Source organism: Labeo rohita, chromosome 1 (assembly GCF_022985175.1).
Source record: "Labeo rohita strain BAU-BD-2019 chromosome 1, IGBB_LRoh.1.0, whole genome shotgun sequence".
NCBI classification, from domain to species: domain Eukaryota; kingdom Metazoa; phylum Chordata; class Actinopteri; order Cypriniformes; family Cyprinidae; genus Labeo; species Labeo rohita.
The window spans coordinates 37,688,034-37,704,092 of NC_066869.1; the positions used below are offsets into that span (position 1 = coordinate 37,688,034).

Here is a 16,059-nt window from a genome sequence, read left to right on the forward strand (position 1 = left end):
ATATCTACAAATGTCTGAGATTCTCATATACCTTAAACTTGGGATGAGCCACTAATACAGTCATATATCAATATATATATATCGATACATTAGAACCTTATCAATATTTGATTCATGTGCACATAATCCTAAATCATAAAATAGTTCAATACATTTCTGAGAGCTCAATTACAGAAGAGCAGGTCATCTAAATAAGCATTTCTCAGCGAAGTCACACTGAGAATTACACAGTGTGTATGTGTTTTAATATATTTTAAAATGTCTTTGATAATAAAACTGAATTTTCAGCAGCCATTACTCAAGTCTTCAATGTCACCTGATCCTTCAGAAATCATTCTAATATGATGATTTGGTGCTAAAGAATAATTTCTTATTAACATCACAACTGAGAGTTTTGAAATAATTTTTTTTTAAACACCGTAGACGTCTTGACTGTCACTTTTGATTTAATGCATTCTTGTGGAATAAAAGGATTAATTTCTTTTTTAAAAAAACATACTGACCCCAAATTTAAATATATAAAATATAATTCAGAATACAATACGAAAAATGTCTTAGAATGCTGATACACTATAATCTTCTGTCATGGTTTTGAATACTTCATAAGGCATAATTGCAGTCAAATCATTATTTCTTTTTGGAACATACATTTCTCAACCATGTTTGACAAATTCATCCAAAAATAAAATTAAAAAAAACAAACCCTTAGCTGTTAGCTGCCACTTGCTCTCAGCTTAAGATTAGCCCATGTGGGTGTGAGTGTGGGCAACACTCACACTTGTCCTGACAGCATCAGTACGTCTCTTGTCCCAGAAGAACATGTTTGGTTTTATCGAATGCCAAAGGTCGGGGAAGAGAAATCTTTGCCTTTTTCTCTCTTCTCTTGCCTTCTTTCTCACACCTTACCCTGGAGATGTGCCGCCTGGGCCTGGCAGCCTGGCTTTTTTTTGTAATTCATGCCAGCACAGTCAACTGAAAGCACTGGTGTACACAGATGAAACAAGTAGCTTGTATTTGTTTATATTCTGCCTGCTTTCCATGATGCTTTAGAAGCAGCACGACAGGCTTCACGACTGTGATGTAAATGTATGGGAAAAAACTCAAAGGAGCTCCACTAATGTCTAACACACACAGAGAAAGAAGGACAGATGGAGGGATTCGAAAGGAAGTGGTGATTGAGGGAGTGATTAAAGGAAAAGATCAGAGAGTGTGAATGACAGATGAAGAAGGATGCGCGTGTGAAAGACAGAAAAGGAGAAAGATGAGGAACAGAAGTGAGGCACAATAAGTAAGAGCAAGACAGCGAGAAAAGCAGGACTGTAACAGTATATGAAAATGAGCTCAGTATGTGTGAAAGCGATATATATACACATACATCAGATGATTCCTAAGGGGGGCTATTCCAGAAGCTAGCAGCCTATTATTGAAGAGAAATTCCTGTTATAAACTCCTACCACTTAGACTATGCATGCAAACGCATTACCTCCCACACATGGACATCTGATAGACTGGGTTAAAGCATCTCAGATGCAATAATATATATATGGGCGGAAACAACAACATGGAACATACCATTGCTACTTTTAGCAAGAGGTGTAATTTTAGACTTCAGACTAAATTGCATTTTAAAATTGGTCACATTTTAGGCCTTCTGTTTCATTTTGCAGCTGTAATCCAATTTGCTTGACCGACCTTCGTGGTCAATGCCTTGTTTGTCTCAAGCAGTGTGTTACTAAATCACAAGCATGCACATACCTAGAAAACTCTCTTATGTAGTTATATGCATGCTATTTATTGGATTTAACCTCTTTATTGTGCCAGGTACAGAGGTATTATGGTGTACACAGTTATTATATTACTCTATTGTTCAAAAGTTTTGGTAAAGTCACAGTAAACACATTTATAATGTTACACAAGATTTCTATTCAACAACAACACAAAAAAAAAATGATTAGGTTTCATGTCACTTGGTGCCAAAAAAGAAAGTTCACATTCGCACAGTAATTTCCACTAGCAAATGTGAGTAGAGCCTTGAGTTATCATGTCATTTTCGTCAGAGGAAAAAAGTCAATGATGGATATTGTTCTTAAGAGTAAGAAATCACAGACAGAAATGGGCACTGTTCAGCCAGATCCCCATATTTCTTTGTATGTGACATGTCTTAGGGAAAATGACTTTGGCACAGTCGCAAACACACAGAGTTGCCACACATTCTCTCAGAAGGCCTAAAATAGGATTACACCCAGCATACATTTTCCTCCCCCTCTGCATTCTTTTCTTCCCTTCCAAAATAATCATAATCCCTCATTGCCTGTCTGAAATGTGGTGCTTTTGTTGAGATTGGGGTGAAAGAGAGATAAAAAAGTGTGGAGATAAATGGCAAAAACAATGAAAATAGAGCATGGAGAAGGTCTGGCAAGCCCATGTGGAATACACATGACTTTGATTTAAACAAAGATATGCGGCTTCACGAGGAGGAGAGAGCTAATCGCTCCAGGAGAGGGTCACTAGACATACAACGGCAAAAGCAGAGCCTGAATGCAGATTTGTGATTAAAAACGTATGTTAGTCGGCTTGCAGGGGTAAACAAATTCATACAAATAAATCAAACTAATAAATAAAACCCCTCCTCGTCAGCTGTAATCTGTTTAAGATTGTGTTTTCTTTCAAACACAACTGGCGCGTGATAAAGTTGCAGATATACTCGCTGGGTCGCACGCTTAAATTAAACAGTTGCATCCAAATGCAACAAGGTTCCAAACTCATTAGTTGGTCAATGAAAAAATCAAAGACGAAACAAGCTTCAAATGGATTATAATACCCATCCATCTTTCTCTTGCTTTGTAAGGCGAGATGAAAGCCTGCAGGCATGCACTTAATATCACCTCTTTAATGTTTTAAGGGCAAATATTTGCCTGATTTGTTCGTTTGGCCTTGTTTCTTTCCAGCACCTGTCTGGGCGTTTACAGAGGTATTTGAAGGTGTTGAGTATAAACTGACTTTTGTCATTACTAATTAGCAAGTGAACTGAAACCTCCTGTCATGGTGGTTTAATGTACCGAGAATGTCTGCAAAGGAAAAACAAACTGTCTTCCCTAGTCAAGTACAGTTGAACCAGGACTGAGACACCTGGAAAATGTTAAAACAAGCCAGAGATTCTAAAATTTAATAGGGGTTTTATTTATAATATCACTTAAAAGAATATGTCCAGGTCATATTTCATAAATAAATGTAATATAAAATATAATAAAATTATTCAAATAATGTGATATATATATAAAATTCACTTTACTCTTGTTACAAAAAATCTGAATCTTGCAAAACAAAATCTCTTATATATTATGAACTATGAAGATTAAAAAAAATAAAAAATAAAAATAAATAAATATATATTATATATTATAAATATAAATATATATTTATTCTTGTCAAAAATCTGAATTATTAAAAAAAATCTCTCACAAATATCATGAACTATGAATTAAGATTAAAAAAGAATATAATATTATATTATTATTATTATAATTATATTTAATATTTTGCACCCTATTGTTATGACAACTGTCTTTGCTCTTGTCAAAAAATCTGAATTGTGCAAAGAAAAATCTTTCTCAGAAATCGACTATGATTTATTATGTTTAAAAAAGGAACTAATATATATATACATATTTATATTTGTATTATTATAATTACATTTAATATTTTGCACATTATTTTAATGAAAATCTCTTTACTCTTGTGTCAAAAAAAATGAATCATGCAAAAAAATCCTCATGTTTATGAACTATGAATTATTAAGATTTAAAAAAGCCTAAAAACATTATAGGAATGCAAATTTAGAAATAAAAGAGTTAATTTACATATTAATAATGGCAATATATCAATCAATATGTCTAACAAATACACTATTAATTAGTTGCTTATTAGCATGAATATTACTAGCATATTGGCTATTTATCAGTACTTACAAAGCACACATTAATGCCTTATTCTGTATGTCCATATTTTAGATCCCTTATTCCTACCTAAACTTAACAACTACCTTATTGACTATTAACAAGAAGCAAATTAGGAGTTTATTAAGGCAAAGGTGGTAGTTAATTAATAGTGAGAACTGGTCCCCAAACTAAAGTGTGCGCCCAGATTTTCTTCATTTTCTTTATGCAAAATATAAATTATTATGATTATGGCATGAAATAAGAACCATATTTGTTTTGAGACTCACCCCAAAGCTATTGTCTGTTGTTGATTTTCATATAAAAATTTTAATATCAGTTTGTTACAGGGGACCAAGAGTAGATCAGCTGACAAAGCTAACATCAGACGTGATCACTGATCTAGAGCTAGTTTAACGTTTGCCAACAAAGCCTCAATCTTCATAGGTCAACAAATTTTTCTGACCCTTAAGCAGTTATGATTTTTACCACATCAACATGATAAACCCAACAAAAATGTGTGCACAAGCAGGTCCAGCCAAAGCCAGATGCAGGGCACTGAAATCTGCACTCTGTGCCCTGTGAATGTGACAACTGTAACTGATTCAACTTGAAAGCTCTTAGGGCCCAACAATGGCTTCAGATTAAGCTGGGCCGATGGAGAGCTATTTGAAGAGCTACAGTGCAAAGACTCACAGTGTCATGTCACGGCCTTTGTGTTTGGAAATTTCGTCAATAAGAGTAATAGAGAGTTGGATGGCGGGGGCTTCGGTTCAGGATATTCGTGGCGGTTAATTTTGCGTGCAGGAATGTATGTGTGCGGTGGTATCATTGGCCACAGTGGTCTGCTTGATCACAAGAGAGTTCCGACAGTGTTGCCTAAACATATCCTGGGAGGGGGGTTGGGGCCGATCACAATGGAGGCTCTGTTCGAGAGAGTGAGGGCACAAACACGGCCCTCAACCAGAGAGCCGTGCTCTTCAGTGACCTCTTTAGGACCATATGCAAAGATTTACTTACGATCCAACAGGAAATCAGCACATAAACTGTGTAGCCTGTTTGGAGATGATATAAATGATGTAGGGAAGACAAGTGGCAACGTGTTTTACACGTTATCAGGAGCGTTTCTTCTGAGGAGGCAAGGGAGGCAGTGGCTCCTCAAAATATTGGATGAGAAAAAATTGTAGTACAAAAATAAAACAATGCCAATATTAAACAATATAATACTAATGACAGCTGCAAGGGGTGTTGAAAGGGCCCCTGCACTTGCGCTCACTGCTACCCGGAGGATTAAGGTAAACAGGGAACGGTGAGCAACATGCATTTAAAGTGGTAAATATAGGAGGAATATGTCAATTATATGTGCCAAATTTCCTGCTGCCAACTGGTGGCGCTATGACTATTACTGAATATTGGCATGTAGGTGTCTTCAGGCCAGGACTTTTATCAAACATATGAAGTTTGGTGCAGATTGAACATTGCATGTTTAAATTAGTGTAAAACAAGTCATTTCATGTTGGCAGCAGGCACTATGATTCTAACATAATATTGGCATTTGAATGTGTCCAGGCCAGCAAACATGTGAAGTTTGGTGCAGATCGGACACTGTACGGCTGTGTTACAACAACTGCTTTTTCCATGGCGAAACATTGAAGTTTGTCAGGCCGCCATAGACACTCCCTTCAATGAAAACCCAAGATCTTCGCAATTTAACGTCACAAACGGCTTTAGATTACACTGACCAAATTTGGTGTTTAAACTTGCGGAGAAAATTCAAAATAACCGACTTCCTGTCGGGTTTCGGACTTCATACTGTGGGACTTTTTTTTATAAGTATTGGTGTGTTACATCTGTCTACCGAATTTCGTACATGTATGTAAAACATAGCTTGAGGGGTTTTTCCTTAAATTTTTTGTGTGGCGCTATCGAGCCATTTTGCCACACCCACTTCTGAAACCCATATCAGATGTAAATTCTCCCCACTTTTGGCTTGTGTGCAAAGTTTAATGAGTTTTCGAGCATGTTTAGGCCCTCAAAAATGGGATTCATTTTGGAGAAGAAGAAACTGAGCAATTCCAATAGGGTCCTAGCACCACCGGTGCTTAGGCCCTATAAATTATATGAATCACTCAAAACACTGTACAACAGTGACACCAGCAGTTAAAGTTACAGCGGGAGTCTGCATCTCTCTCATCACCCCTGAGCTCATTGAGTTTTAACAGACCCCCTAAAGTGTGCAGTGAGTTTGGTGGGGGGTAATTGAGAATAAATGGGGAAAAGTGACATGAGAGGAGGCAATGCCTCAATAGCGATATGATTGGATATGACCGGATGTGTTCAACTGTGATTGGTTCATGCGATAAATCTTGCCTCTTGTGTTTGTGCTTGTTCCACGTTCACGGAATGAACAATATAATGGCGTTAATGGGAAGACTAATTTAAAAAAAAACCAAAAACAAATAAACAACTCCCGTAGATATAACCACTTTGTTATGTCTAAATAAGACTCAAAACAACATGAAAACATGATCTGTGGGAGTTTTTAGTGAGTAGTCAGCTTGGTGAAATTTAAAGTAAATCTCTGTGTCTGTGACTAATATTTACCAAGCTCCAAAAATTCAAAAATAGTTAAAATTAACTAATATAAAGAAGAGCTAAACATAAGTTCACAAGTTAAATATACTGTTTAAATTGTTACAGCTAGAATTATGCCATATGCTGAGTTAAACAAATGCAAAGGTCCAAGTGAATTGACAAGTTTAAAAAACCTTGCAGAATTAACTTACGATACACATGATTGAAAGGTGTAGTTAATGTTCTCATAGGATAATATGATAAATATATAACTGAATTAGAGATAGACAGTCAGACTTTCAGAGAAAGCAAGATGAAAATGCAAGGAGCCAGACAGCTTCATCCTCACACGCTCCAGGAATGAGACAATGGAAGATTCCAGGAACCCTGGCCAAAAACTCTCCGTCCGGCAGGACGAGGAATGTCTGCCAGCATGTTGTGACGTGAGGTATTTGAAGAACATTTAGGAAACCTGCAGACATCAAAAAATGTCTACAATAGCTAACCTGAAAAACTGTCTAAAGCTTGCTAATTCAAGCTTTTTCTTAGAATATTTTATAATCTAGCACAGGTGGAGAAAGTATCTATAAATATACCTCAAAAAATCCTTGCAAAACATGTTTTTTGGATCAGGTTTAAAGACTCTGCTTTTGTGCTTTCGCTGGACTCATCTACATCCGCATCAATAGCAAGATGTTGTGCTGCTTTTTTAATCCTGAAGGCTGATATGAGCTTATTTAGGGAAGACCTTAGGGACCTACAGTGCCAGTGCAGCCAAAGAAAGAAACTCAATTTGGAAAGTTGGAAATGCTTGGGTTGCTTTTCCTTCCCTGCCACCAGTGAAATATACTTGTACAAAAAAATCCAAGCCGTTTTTTGCCTCTCGCATTGATCTTAAAAAAGAAGCCCAAGCCTCTATTGTGAGCACACAATGCTCTGCTTCCATAAACACTTCATTAGCAATTCAATTACCTGCGTGCTGACAGATCTGGTGCCATCTGTTGCGTCCACCGTCAGGTTGTAATGGGATTTCTGCTCTGCGTCCAGCGCTTGGGCCACGATCACCGTCCCACTCGCCTTCCCCACCTCAAATCGACTGTCAGAATTACCACCTGTTGAGAGGAGGTTTTCACCACAACCAAAATGGACAGGAAATTAGACGGCCATCATCACAAGTTAGGCAGTTGAAGACAGGAGCGAGAGAAAAAGAGAACTGCGCAGGTGGCAAAAGTCACAGTGTCACGTTTGTGGTTTCGCAGCAACTGTTTCACACTTTTTGTGTATGCCACAATAATAGCTGACTGACATACATTCTGCCATATTGCTGCCTTAGTGTGTGAAAACCCGCAAGACAATGCATATTATTAGAAACATGAATCAATGACAAATAAGGTCCACAATAAAAAATGAGGAAAAATATGGTAAAAATTTTGTTTTAAAAATTATTTGACTGATATAATTTTGATTTTGTTTGTTAAAATATATGTAATTAATTTCAGCAACCTAATACGCAGTTCATTAATTTATACTATACAAATGTATAAGATCTCATCAGCAGTATGTATCTTTTTCTGATTATATGACCAAACACATATATAACAATAATACAAAACACCATACATGAAAGAACGTGAGCACTGGGCCTTCAAAGTCAACAACATTAAGTGCATAGGCTGGCAAGGAAAACAAGCTACTCTTTATGCATCTCAAAGAGTCGACAGAGATAAATAATTCTGATTTAATGATTTAACTTTTTCATTGCCAGCTTATAAGCACTTGAAGAAAAAACAACACTTGGGACCTGGTGCAACCAATATGAAACACTCACAACAGTACGAGTACAAAAGCACATGACAGATCTCATAATGGCCACGCACAGTAGAATTAGGAGATCTGCGGCAGATACCTTCTGCAGTGCAGTTCAGGTCGCAAGCCATCTGAACGATGTAAAACAGCTCTTTAGCCGCCATGTCCTCTTCCAAAGCCAAGAAGAGGAACAAGGAGACAAACAGAAGGAGGAAAGCAGGAAGAGAGAAGCAGAAGAAACCAAACCATTCCAAAATAAGGAAGCAGGAAAGAGAGAGAAAGTAAAAGCTGTCAGTAAAAGATTGGTTAAAAGATAAAGGGACAGGAAGAGGATGCAAACTATTAAGTCATATTATGACAGTTCTATTGAGAAGATAAACACAAAGATAGAGGTTATTTCATGCGAAGAATCTTCCTCTACTCATTAGAAGATTTCATCATCTTAGTTTGTTACTTATTAGAATCCAAGCTTTAGAATGTAATCGTCAAACAGGTCAAACCGACACAGAACAAACTTTCAAAATCTTCCACCGTACCTGTTATTTCAAACCAGACAGGTGTATCCACTGGTTCCATAGCGATGACCCCGACCATGTGTGCCACGGGGTCGCTCTCCATGACAGAAAAGGAGTAAAATGGCTCGTCAAATGCCAGAGGGACTTCGCTCGGCTCCGGCTTGGGGATCCATTCGATGTGTAGACGGCAGGTGGACGATTTCTGGGGTCGACCATTATCCACCGCTTTAATCTGGTGGATAAATATTGAACAGAATATGTAAAATCAAATAATGCAACTGCAATGTGAATTAGAGTACATAACAGTAATGTTTAAAATATATGGAAGCCAACAGAGGCCATAAAACAGTAAGAATAATGGCTTTGCGATTCATATGTTTAGGGAAAATAATACTTTTTAATAAATAAGTCTGTTAGTCATACTAAAAAGACACGCAAGGGCCCATTAAATCTGTTTTATTTTTTTCCAAATTCTCTTTTTCCATTTTAATTTTTCTGGATTACGTTTTTTTTCCATTTTAATTTTTCTAGCCTTTCTAGAAAATATCAATAAAAAAACGAGTCTAATTAATTGAAATGATTAAACAATTTAACAGCAATTTATTGAAAGTTTAACAAAAATTACACGTTTAAAGGCCTTTGTTTTATTTTATTTATTTATTTATTTTCAAATTCTGTGATTTCCATTAAATTAAATTTTCATTTTATTAAATGAAGAGTTTATTTGCGAAAACAGATAACACTTTTTAATTTTCAAAAATGTTTTTTTCTTTGTGGATTCCAGTTAATCTCAGTCAAACTGCAGTTGGGTTATTTTGATATAAATTAAAAATAACTACAAAATATAGCTAACTAACACAATAAAACACAATAAAAAACATGATAGCATAATAAAAAACATGATTTTGGAAAATTTGAAAAAACTGATGTATCTGTTTTTGCAAATAAACTCTTCAATTTGTAATTTTTCATTAAAAGCATCTCTAATTAGTTGATTTTATTTAAAAAAATATTTATTATTATGTTATTTTTTGTTAAACCAAACTTTTATTTTGACGGGTTGCTGTAAAGAAGTCTAAGTTTCTGTTTGTATATGATATGACGATAGTTTTTTTTCAAAAGAAAAGGTAAAATCCTCATGAAGTGACTCTCAGAGCAATTCTAAAGATTCTGTTTATGTGTTTATGTACTCATATATGGAGGCAGCACAGGCTGAAATCACTATGAGCATCACGAGCGCTTCAGTGCGTAAAGAAAAACTGCGCGTCTGCACCATTCATTCACACAGAGACATGCAGAACATCCAGAATTCGTACTTAATTAGCATTTTTGTGGCTTAATCCTCACAGACACTTTAAGTGTACTGACCTACTTTTGATTTACCTATCCCAAATTTGGCAAATTCTGCAACATTCCATGTGATACAGTAAATTCCATTTTTATGACTGGATTCCATGATACTGTCTGCATTTTCCACATCGTGGAAATCATAGGGCCCACTTTAAGCTCAATCAATCTGAATACTGCTAAATGTGGGAAAGACAGAATGCTACCAGAACACCTGTCACTGCGACTTTGGAAAGCGACAGATGTTAGGTAATGAAACAATGGGAGGTCTGGCAAAAAAAAATGTCACTGGCCACATGGGTAGGCAGGAAGTTCACTTTACACTCGTAAAACTTCAATCAAAGGGACATTCCGTAAAAATGTAGTGTGTGTCAAATCTGAGAGCTCGGGTTTCTACATTCCGAATCATAATAACGGCCTCCTCAAACGCTGTAACTCAAGCTAGTAAGCAAATACACTCGCAATAAAAAGGATCCAGTTTTCATATCTTGGTATTTGCACATTTCTAATCTTTCCAAGAGTGCAAATACAAAATGACAGAATGTGTGCTACAGAAAGGTGAACGTTCTTACCGTTAAGATGTCATAATCTCCAGCAGCAGAGAACTTCTTGAAGGAAACCATGCCAGTTTTGGGCTCAATGAAGAACTTTCCCTGTTCGTCTCCATCCTCGATGCTGTAGGAAATCTCAGCGTTTGGACCTTCATCTCGATCGGATGCGATAACACGATACACGGGATCTCTCCTGAGCGCACGTTCTTTCTCTGGCTTTTCGCGCTCGGGAAGTTTGATTTTGTAGACTTTCTCCATAAATTGGGGTTTGTTGTCATTCTCATCCAGGACTTTGACGATGACACGGACCGTAGTGGACTTCACAGGAACGCCTTGATCAGATACAGTGATCTGTAACATAAGAATGCAGAATGAAAATTATTTAAAAGATTTTTTACTTCAAAATGTTGTCCAATTTTCACTCAGAAAAGTATATCCTACACCAAACAATGGTTTGATAATGGATAAACAGATTATACAGTGTATTCTTCAGACCAATTAGTTGACTAGCTGTTCAGGCAAGTCAGCATAGTTAGTTTTGAAAATATGTACTTTTGCACATCCCTTCTTTAAAGTTTGATTTGTTTAGATAGAAAGCTTTGGGGGGCTGATAAAAAAAGCCTGCAATTGAGGGGGCGGAAAGGCTCATTCATTCAGTTCTACTTTTCTTCTTTCCTTTCATGTCGAATAACCCCAAAACCCAAGAGAGCCGGTGTCATAATGAACATTTTCAATTAGAGTGACAAAACGAGCGGTACTAAGAGAGGTGCACAGGACAATAATAGAACACGCTCAAGAATATCTGACACAAGTGATTGAAAACCTTCATTATAGCGAGAGCTTCAATCAATCGCCGTTCAGAGGTAAAGAAAAATCTCCTGTTCGGAACACCGGGGCAAGTGTTCCTATCTAAGTCAATTGGCTGACAAAATTGAAGTAATTCCCTGTGCGCTTAGCTGTCAAGCAATCTTTTCAGAGACGTGCGGCAAGGCGGGAAGGGTTTCCAGGGGTGAGAACAGACTGTTATGCATTTTTCGGCATGATTGTGGGATGACGTTTTTTCCTAGATAATTTCTCTTTTATGACATCTGATGAAAAATATCGCCGTGAATGTAATAGCCAGAGAGGTTACATGGCTTTTTGATTTTTTTTTTCAAAGCTAGTCCAATTGTCTAATATGACTGTGTTGTTTGCAGACTTAGAAATTTTACTTCACACATTATTCAAAAAGACAGTAGATCGGTTTAGTTCACTTGTGTTGTAAGCACACTACAGAACCAAAAAAGAACAGATCGAAAGTTCACAAAAATGCCCACCAGTTTTACCAACGAAGCACTTTTGTCAACAATATGAACAGTAATAGGTACAGGACCTGTTCCAAACGAGCAGAGACGGCCGCATTAAGCAGACGCTGGTGGTTTGTTGAGCATATACTCATGCTCAGAACGCCGTGTCCAATCTCAGCTGGTATCCGTTAACCAGCTCATTAATTTCCTCTGGATATCTTCAGTTAATCTCGGAAAATGCCCGTTTGAGGCGGCTTAATGGTACGCTGGTGCATAAGCTGATGAATGCAAACACACACAGAGATGCAGACATACACACTATTTCTCGCTAATGAACTCAGCAGACTTGTGCAGCTTTGAATGCAATATACGAAACGACTGCAGTCTACGGCAGAAGCAGATGAATAACAGGCCAGCACAGGCACTTAAAAGCATCTGTTAGACACTCTGTAAAAGCAGTCCAGCTTTTGGTGTGAACAGCAAGTAGACTTATAATGTGTATTTGTTTTCAAAGCTGTCCAGTGCCATCCAAACTGTTGGCCAAACAGATTTAATTGAACAGGAAGACAAGGGACTCGGTCAGCTCCAACAGTCCACTCTTCTGAGCAAAGCGTGTGTTTGTATGCCTGCAATGCACTGCTTTTTTTTAAACCTCTTCCAGCAGCTGGAAAGAATTCAGACAGTTGAAATTACATTTCCAGTTCAATAAAAAAATACCATGTCTGCTTTGAACATCAATTATATAACTAGATTTTTACATTTTCTGTAGTGCCTGAGTAAAACTGTCCACAGTGTGAAAATCAAGTTTGATTGCTTAAAGTTACACCACACCTCTCCTCAACAAGACGAGTTTTAGCTTTACATCACATTTATGCATTTAGCTTTATCCAAAGTGACTTACATTGCACTGAAGGCAAATTTTCAGCTCCTTGGAAAGCGAACTCTGACTGGTGTTGCTAGCTCCATGCACTACTCTTTGAGCTAACATGATGCTATCAGTCATGTTCATAACAGGATAGGTTACAAATCCTGAGAGTTCGAGCAAAAGTAGTGTTTAATTTATTAACAAATTTTTGCTTTTGAACAAATCTTTTTGATTTCTATGCACTGACTCATTTGTTTAAAAGAATTGAATGAACTTGGTAACCAAACCAACTTTGTTTGTGAAAGATCCCTAGTGAAAAATAAATATACTAAAATGTATTTAAAACACATTTTTTTCATGCTAAGTATACTACAAGTACATTTACATATTATGTACTTAATAAAAATACCCTGCAATTGTACTCTTAGTATATTAACTGGTATATTTAAAGTCCGCTAAATTAGAACAACTAATTTTGCACTTAACGCACTTTAATTGTGCAGAAGTAGTCCAAGTATACTTTAGGTACACTTTAAATATTTTGCATTTAAAGACCGATATTATTTAAAGATCATACAATCCTCATCAATAGTGACATTAAAACATTTTTAGGCTTAATATTAAGAAAACTGCATTGTCCACAAGCAGTACTCCAAATAAAGTACAATTTTTATATCAGTAATTCTCAAGTGATATGTCAGTAAATATATTAATAGACTTGAACTATACTTAGTATAAAATAAAAGCATTTTAAATCTATTACTTTTTTACTATGGACGTTCTGCTGACCGACTGAACAACCAGAAGGAGATGTGTAGTTTATTGTTTGGAGTTATGAAAAGCAAATGGGTTGGTTGAATGATTCAATGACTCTCCACAAAGTGGTGAATCGGTGACCAAATCTAAACAAATCTTTTAGGTGGACAGATTCGAAAGTGTCAGTGGAAGAAATCACCACTAATAGGCACAAGCATCTTGAACATTAGAAAAGTGTTTTGATCTTTTAGTGCCGCCGAAGCAGTAACACATTTCACATGCCTGGAAAACAGGCAAAGCAACGCCATACAGACGCTCTTCAGACGCTCAGAGAGTATTCCCAGAAATAAATTTAATTTCTTTGCAAATCAACTTAAGTGTATCATGGGCATATTTTCCTGTTTGGTATTGGAAGTTTAAAGAGCAACAGGGCAGACTCTTTGACGTGCTGTGCATGCCTCAACATGTTCCACAGCAGCTCTCTCTCTCTGTTCTTTATTTTCTCCAATTTCCCTCCCTTCCCCCTCTAGGAGCATTTGCACCTTACACCTTCCTTCCCAGCTCTTAAGTGTGTGTGAAAGTTTGCAGGGCGCTCTCCCATATATCTCTCACACACACACATACACATACACACACAAATGCCCTCACCCTGGCCCCGTATAACTGTCTCTCCCTCCCCCCAAAGCATGTGCTGCCTCCAACTAACCTCAGCGAGCCCCCGAGCACCAGCTCATTCCCCTGTCTCCTGCGGTGCTGTGCCCAGCAGGATTGCACTGCCCCTGGGAGAGAGACAGCCAGACTCCTGGGCGGGAGGCTGGGTGAGACAAGACCCCTGGAGGGAAGATGTCAATAAAGAACTTCCTGTTGCTGGACCCCTGACTAAACGCCGGCCAAAAACCCAAATTGCCGGGGTTGTCATGACTACTACAGTGGGCCACCGGAGCCTTGCGGGAAAAGAACAAGGAGAAACAGGATCCAGAAGAATGCGTGTGAACAGTGACTGGACCGATGGTCGTTTGTTTATTAGTCTTTCCCTCAGCCGGTCTAAAGCGGCGCGGTAATCAAATTAGGCATGAGATCATAACAGTCCCAGAAGGTGTTTAAACCGAGAAGAAGATAGTTGCTTCAAACAAGTTATGAGAAACGTATCCAAAATTCACACTATGATCCTTCTGTTTTCATGGGCTACATACCCAGCCGACTAGTCAGTCTGTTGAGTTTAGTTTATTATATTTTTTTAGTGGCAATGCTGCAAGGATAAATTTCTGGCTGCTGTAATGAACAACTCAGTGTGCCTGTTGAATTTGAACCTCAAAGCGATTTTATTGGCAGATAAAGAATTTTTAATGGGTAGTCTATTCAGTGGCTGATTACAAAATCGTTTCATGCCGTCTAAACTGTTATCATGATTATTAATATTTTTTTGTTTCACAATAGTATATAAGCAAAACTAAACATTTCGTTCATAAATGTTCTTTGTGTTAATAATCTTATGTTTTATAGGCTAACCACTTAACACACTAGAATAGCATATCGCTAACCATTTTTATTAGCCTGCTAACTAAGCCTATCTACTTTAATTTAGGATGGGACTGGGTTTTGACACAAATTTCATGATTCTAATTAACAAGCTTGTGATTTGATTCGATTTCCAATTTAATATTTATTATTTTGGATATATATCAGGTACAGCACATGCCAAATTTCTTCAAGGAAAAAAAACCTCATTAACGAGTTCTTGGTCACCAAACATGTTTTTTATGAGGTAAACGTGACGTTATGTGACATTGTTTTTCCAGCTGTTAAATTGGCGACTTTGTGCAGTTAAAACACTGATTGAGCGATTATATGAGACAGGATACAGATTTCAGTAGGTTGTACTCTTTCTTTTAACATACCTTCAGATGTTCATTCATGTTTATTTTGCGCTGAAACTGATACTAATTTGGAGAAGATGATCAATTCACATGCACTCTGTGCTGCCACTTCTGTTGAACTGTGGCACTACAGCGATCAGTCACTCCACATTAAACAGCACCAAAACAGCATTTATTGTTTGAATACTGAAATAAAATTTACAGAATTTGAAATCTGAGACTGTTTCATTACAAAAGTAAGAGAGCACAAAGCTTATTGCGATTCACTGGATGGGAGTTGAGCTACAATATTTCGTTCATTAACTGAAAATAGGCTACACCAATTGATTCTCGGGATTTAAGAATTTAATATTGTTTCGTAAAAATGGGAATCAATTAAAGTTGAGAAATATTTTTTTTATGGTTTTACAACATGGTTTGGGAATTTGACTGTGAAACTTAGGTCACAACTTCAAAATGTGGTTAGAAGAGCTGGAAAAATAATTGGTACGTCATCCCCACTCTCTCTTCAGGACATTTTTGAGAGGTCTGTTAGGAAGCAGAGTCT

General features: G+C 37.1%; 1 protein-coding gene across 11 annotated transcripts in view; it reads right to left on the reverse strand.

Annotated features, from left to right (window-relative positions):
• The window catches only part of fat1a (FAT atypical cadherin 1a), a 94,628-nt gene that overhangs the window by 33,090 nt on the left and 45,479 nt on the right, over positions 1 to 16,059 (reverse strand). For 9 of the 11 annotated variants that reach the window (XR_007829067.1, XR_007829083.1, XR_007829074.1 and 6 more), the window contains exons 5-8: positions 10,750 to 11,079; positions 8,852 to 9,062; positions 8,416 to 8,484; positions 7,482 to 7,621 (exon numbers count right to left, since the gene is read on the reverse strand). Coding sequence is in view for 8 of the 11 variants with exons in the window: in XM_051127473.1 (XP_050983430.1) it covers positions 7,482 to 7,621; positions 8,416 to 8,484; positions 8,852 to 9,062; positions 10,750 to 11,079 (750 nt within the window). In the remaining 3 variants the exon portion in view is untranslated. The remainder of the gene's footprint in view (positions 1 to 7,481; positions 7,622 to 8,415; positions 8,485 to 8,851; positions 9,063 to 10,749; positions 11,080 to 16,059) is intronic. The other 2 variants (XM_051127637.1, XM_051127549.1) reach the window with 1 other exon arrangement.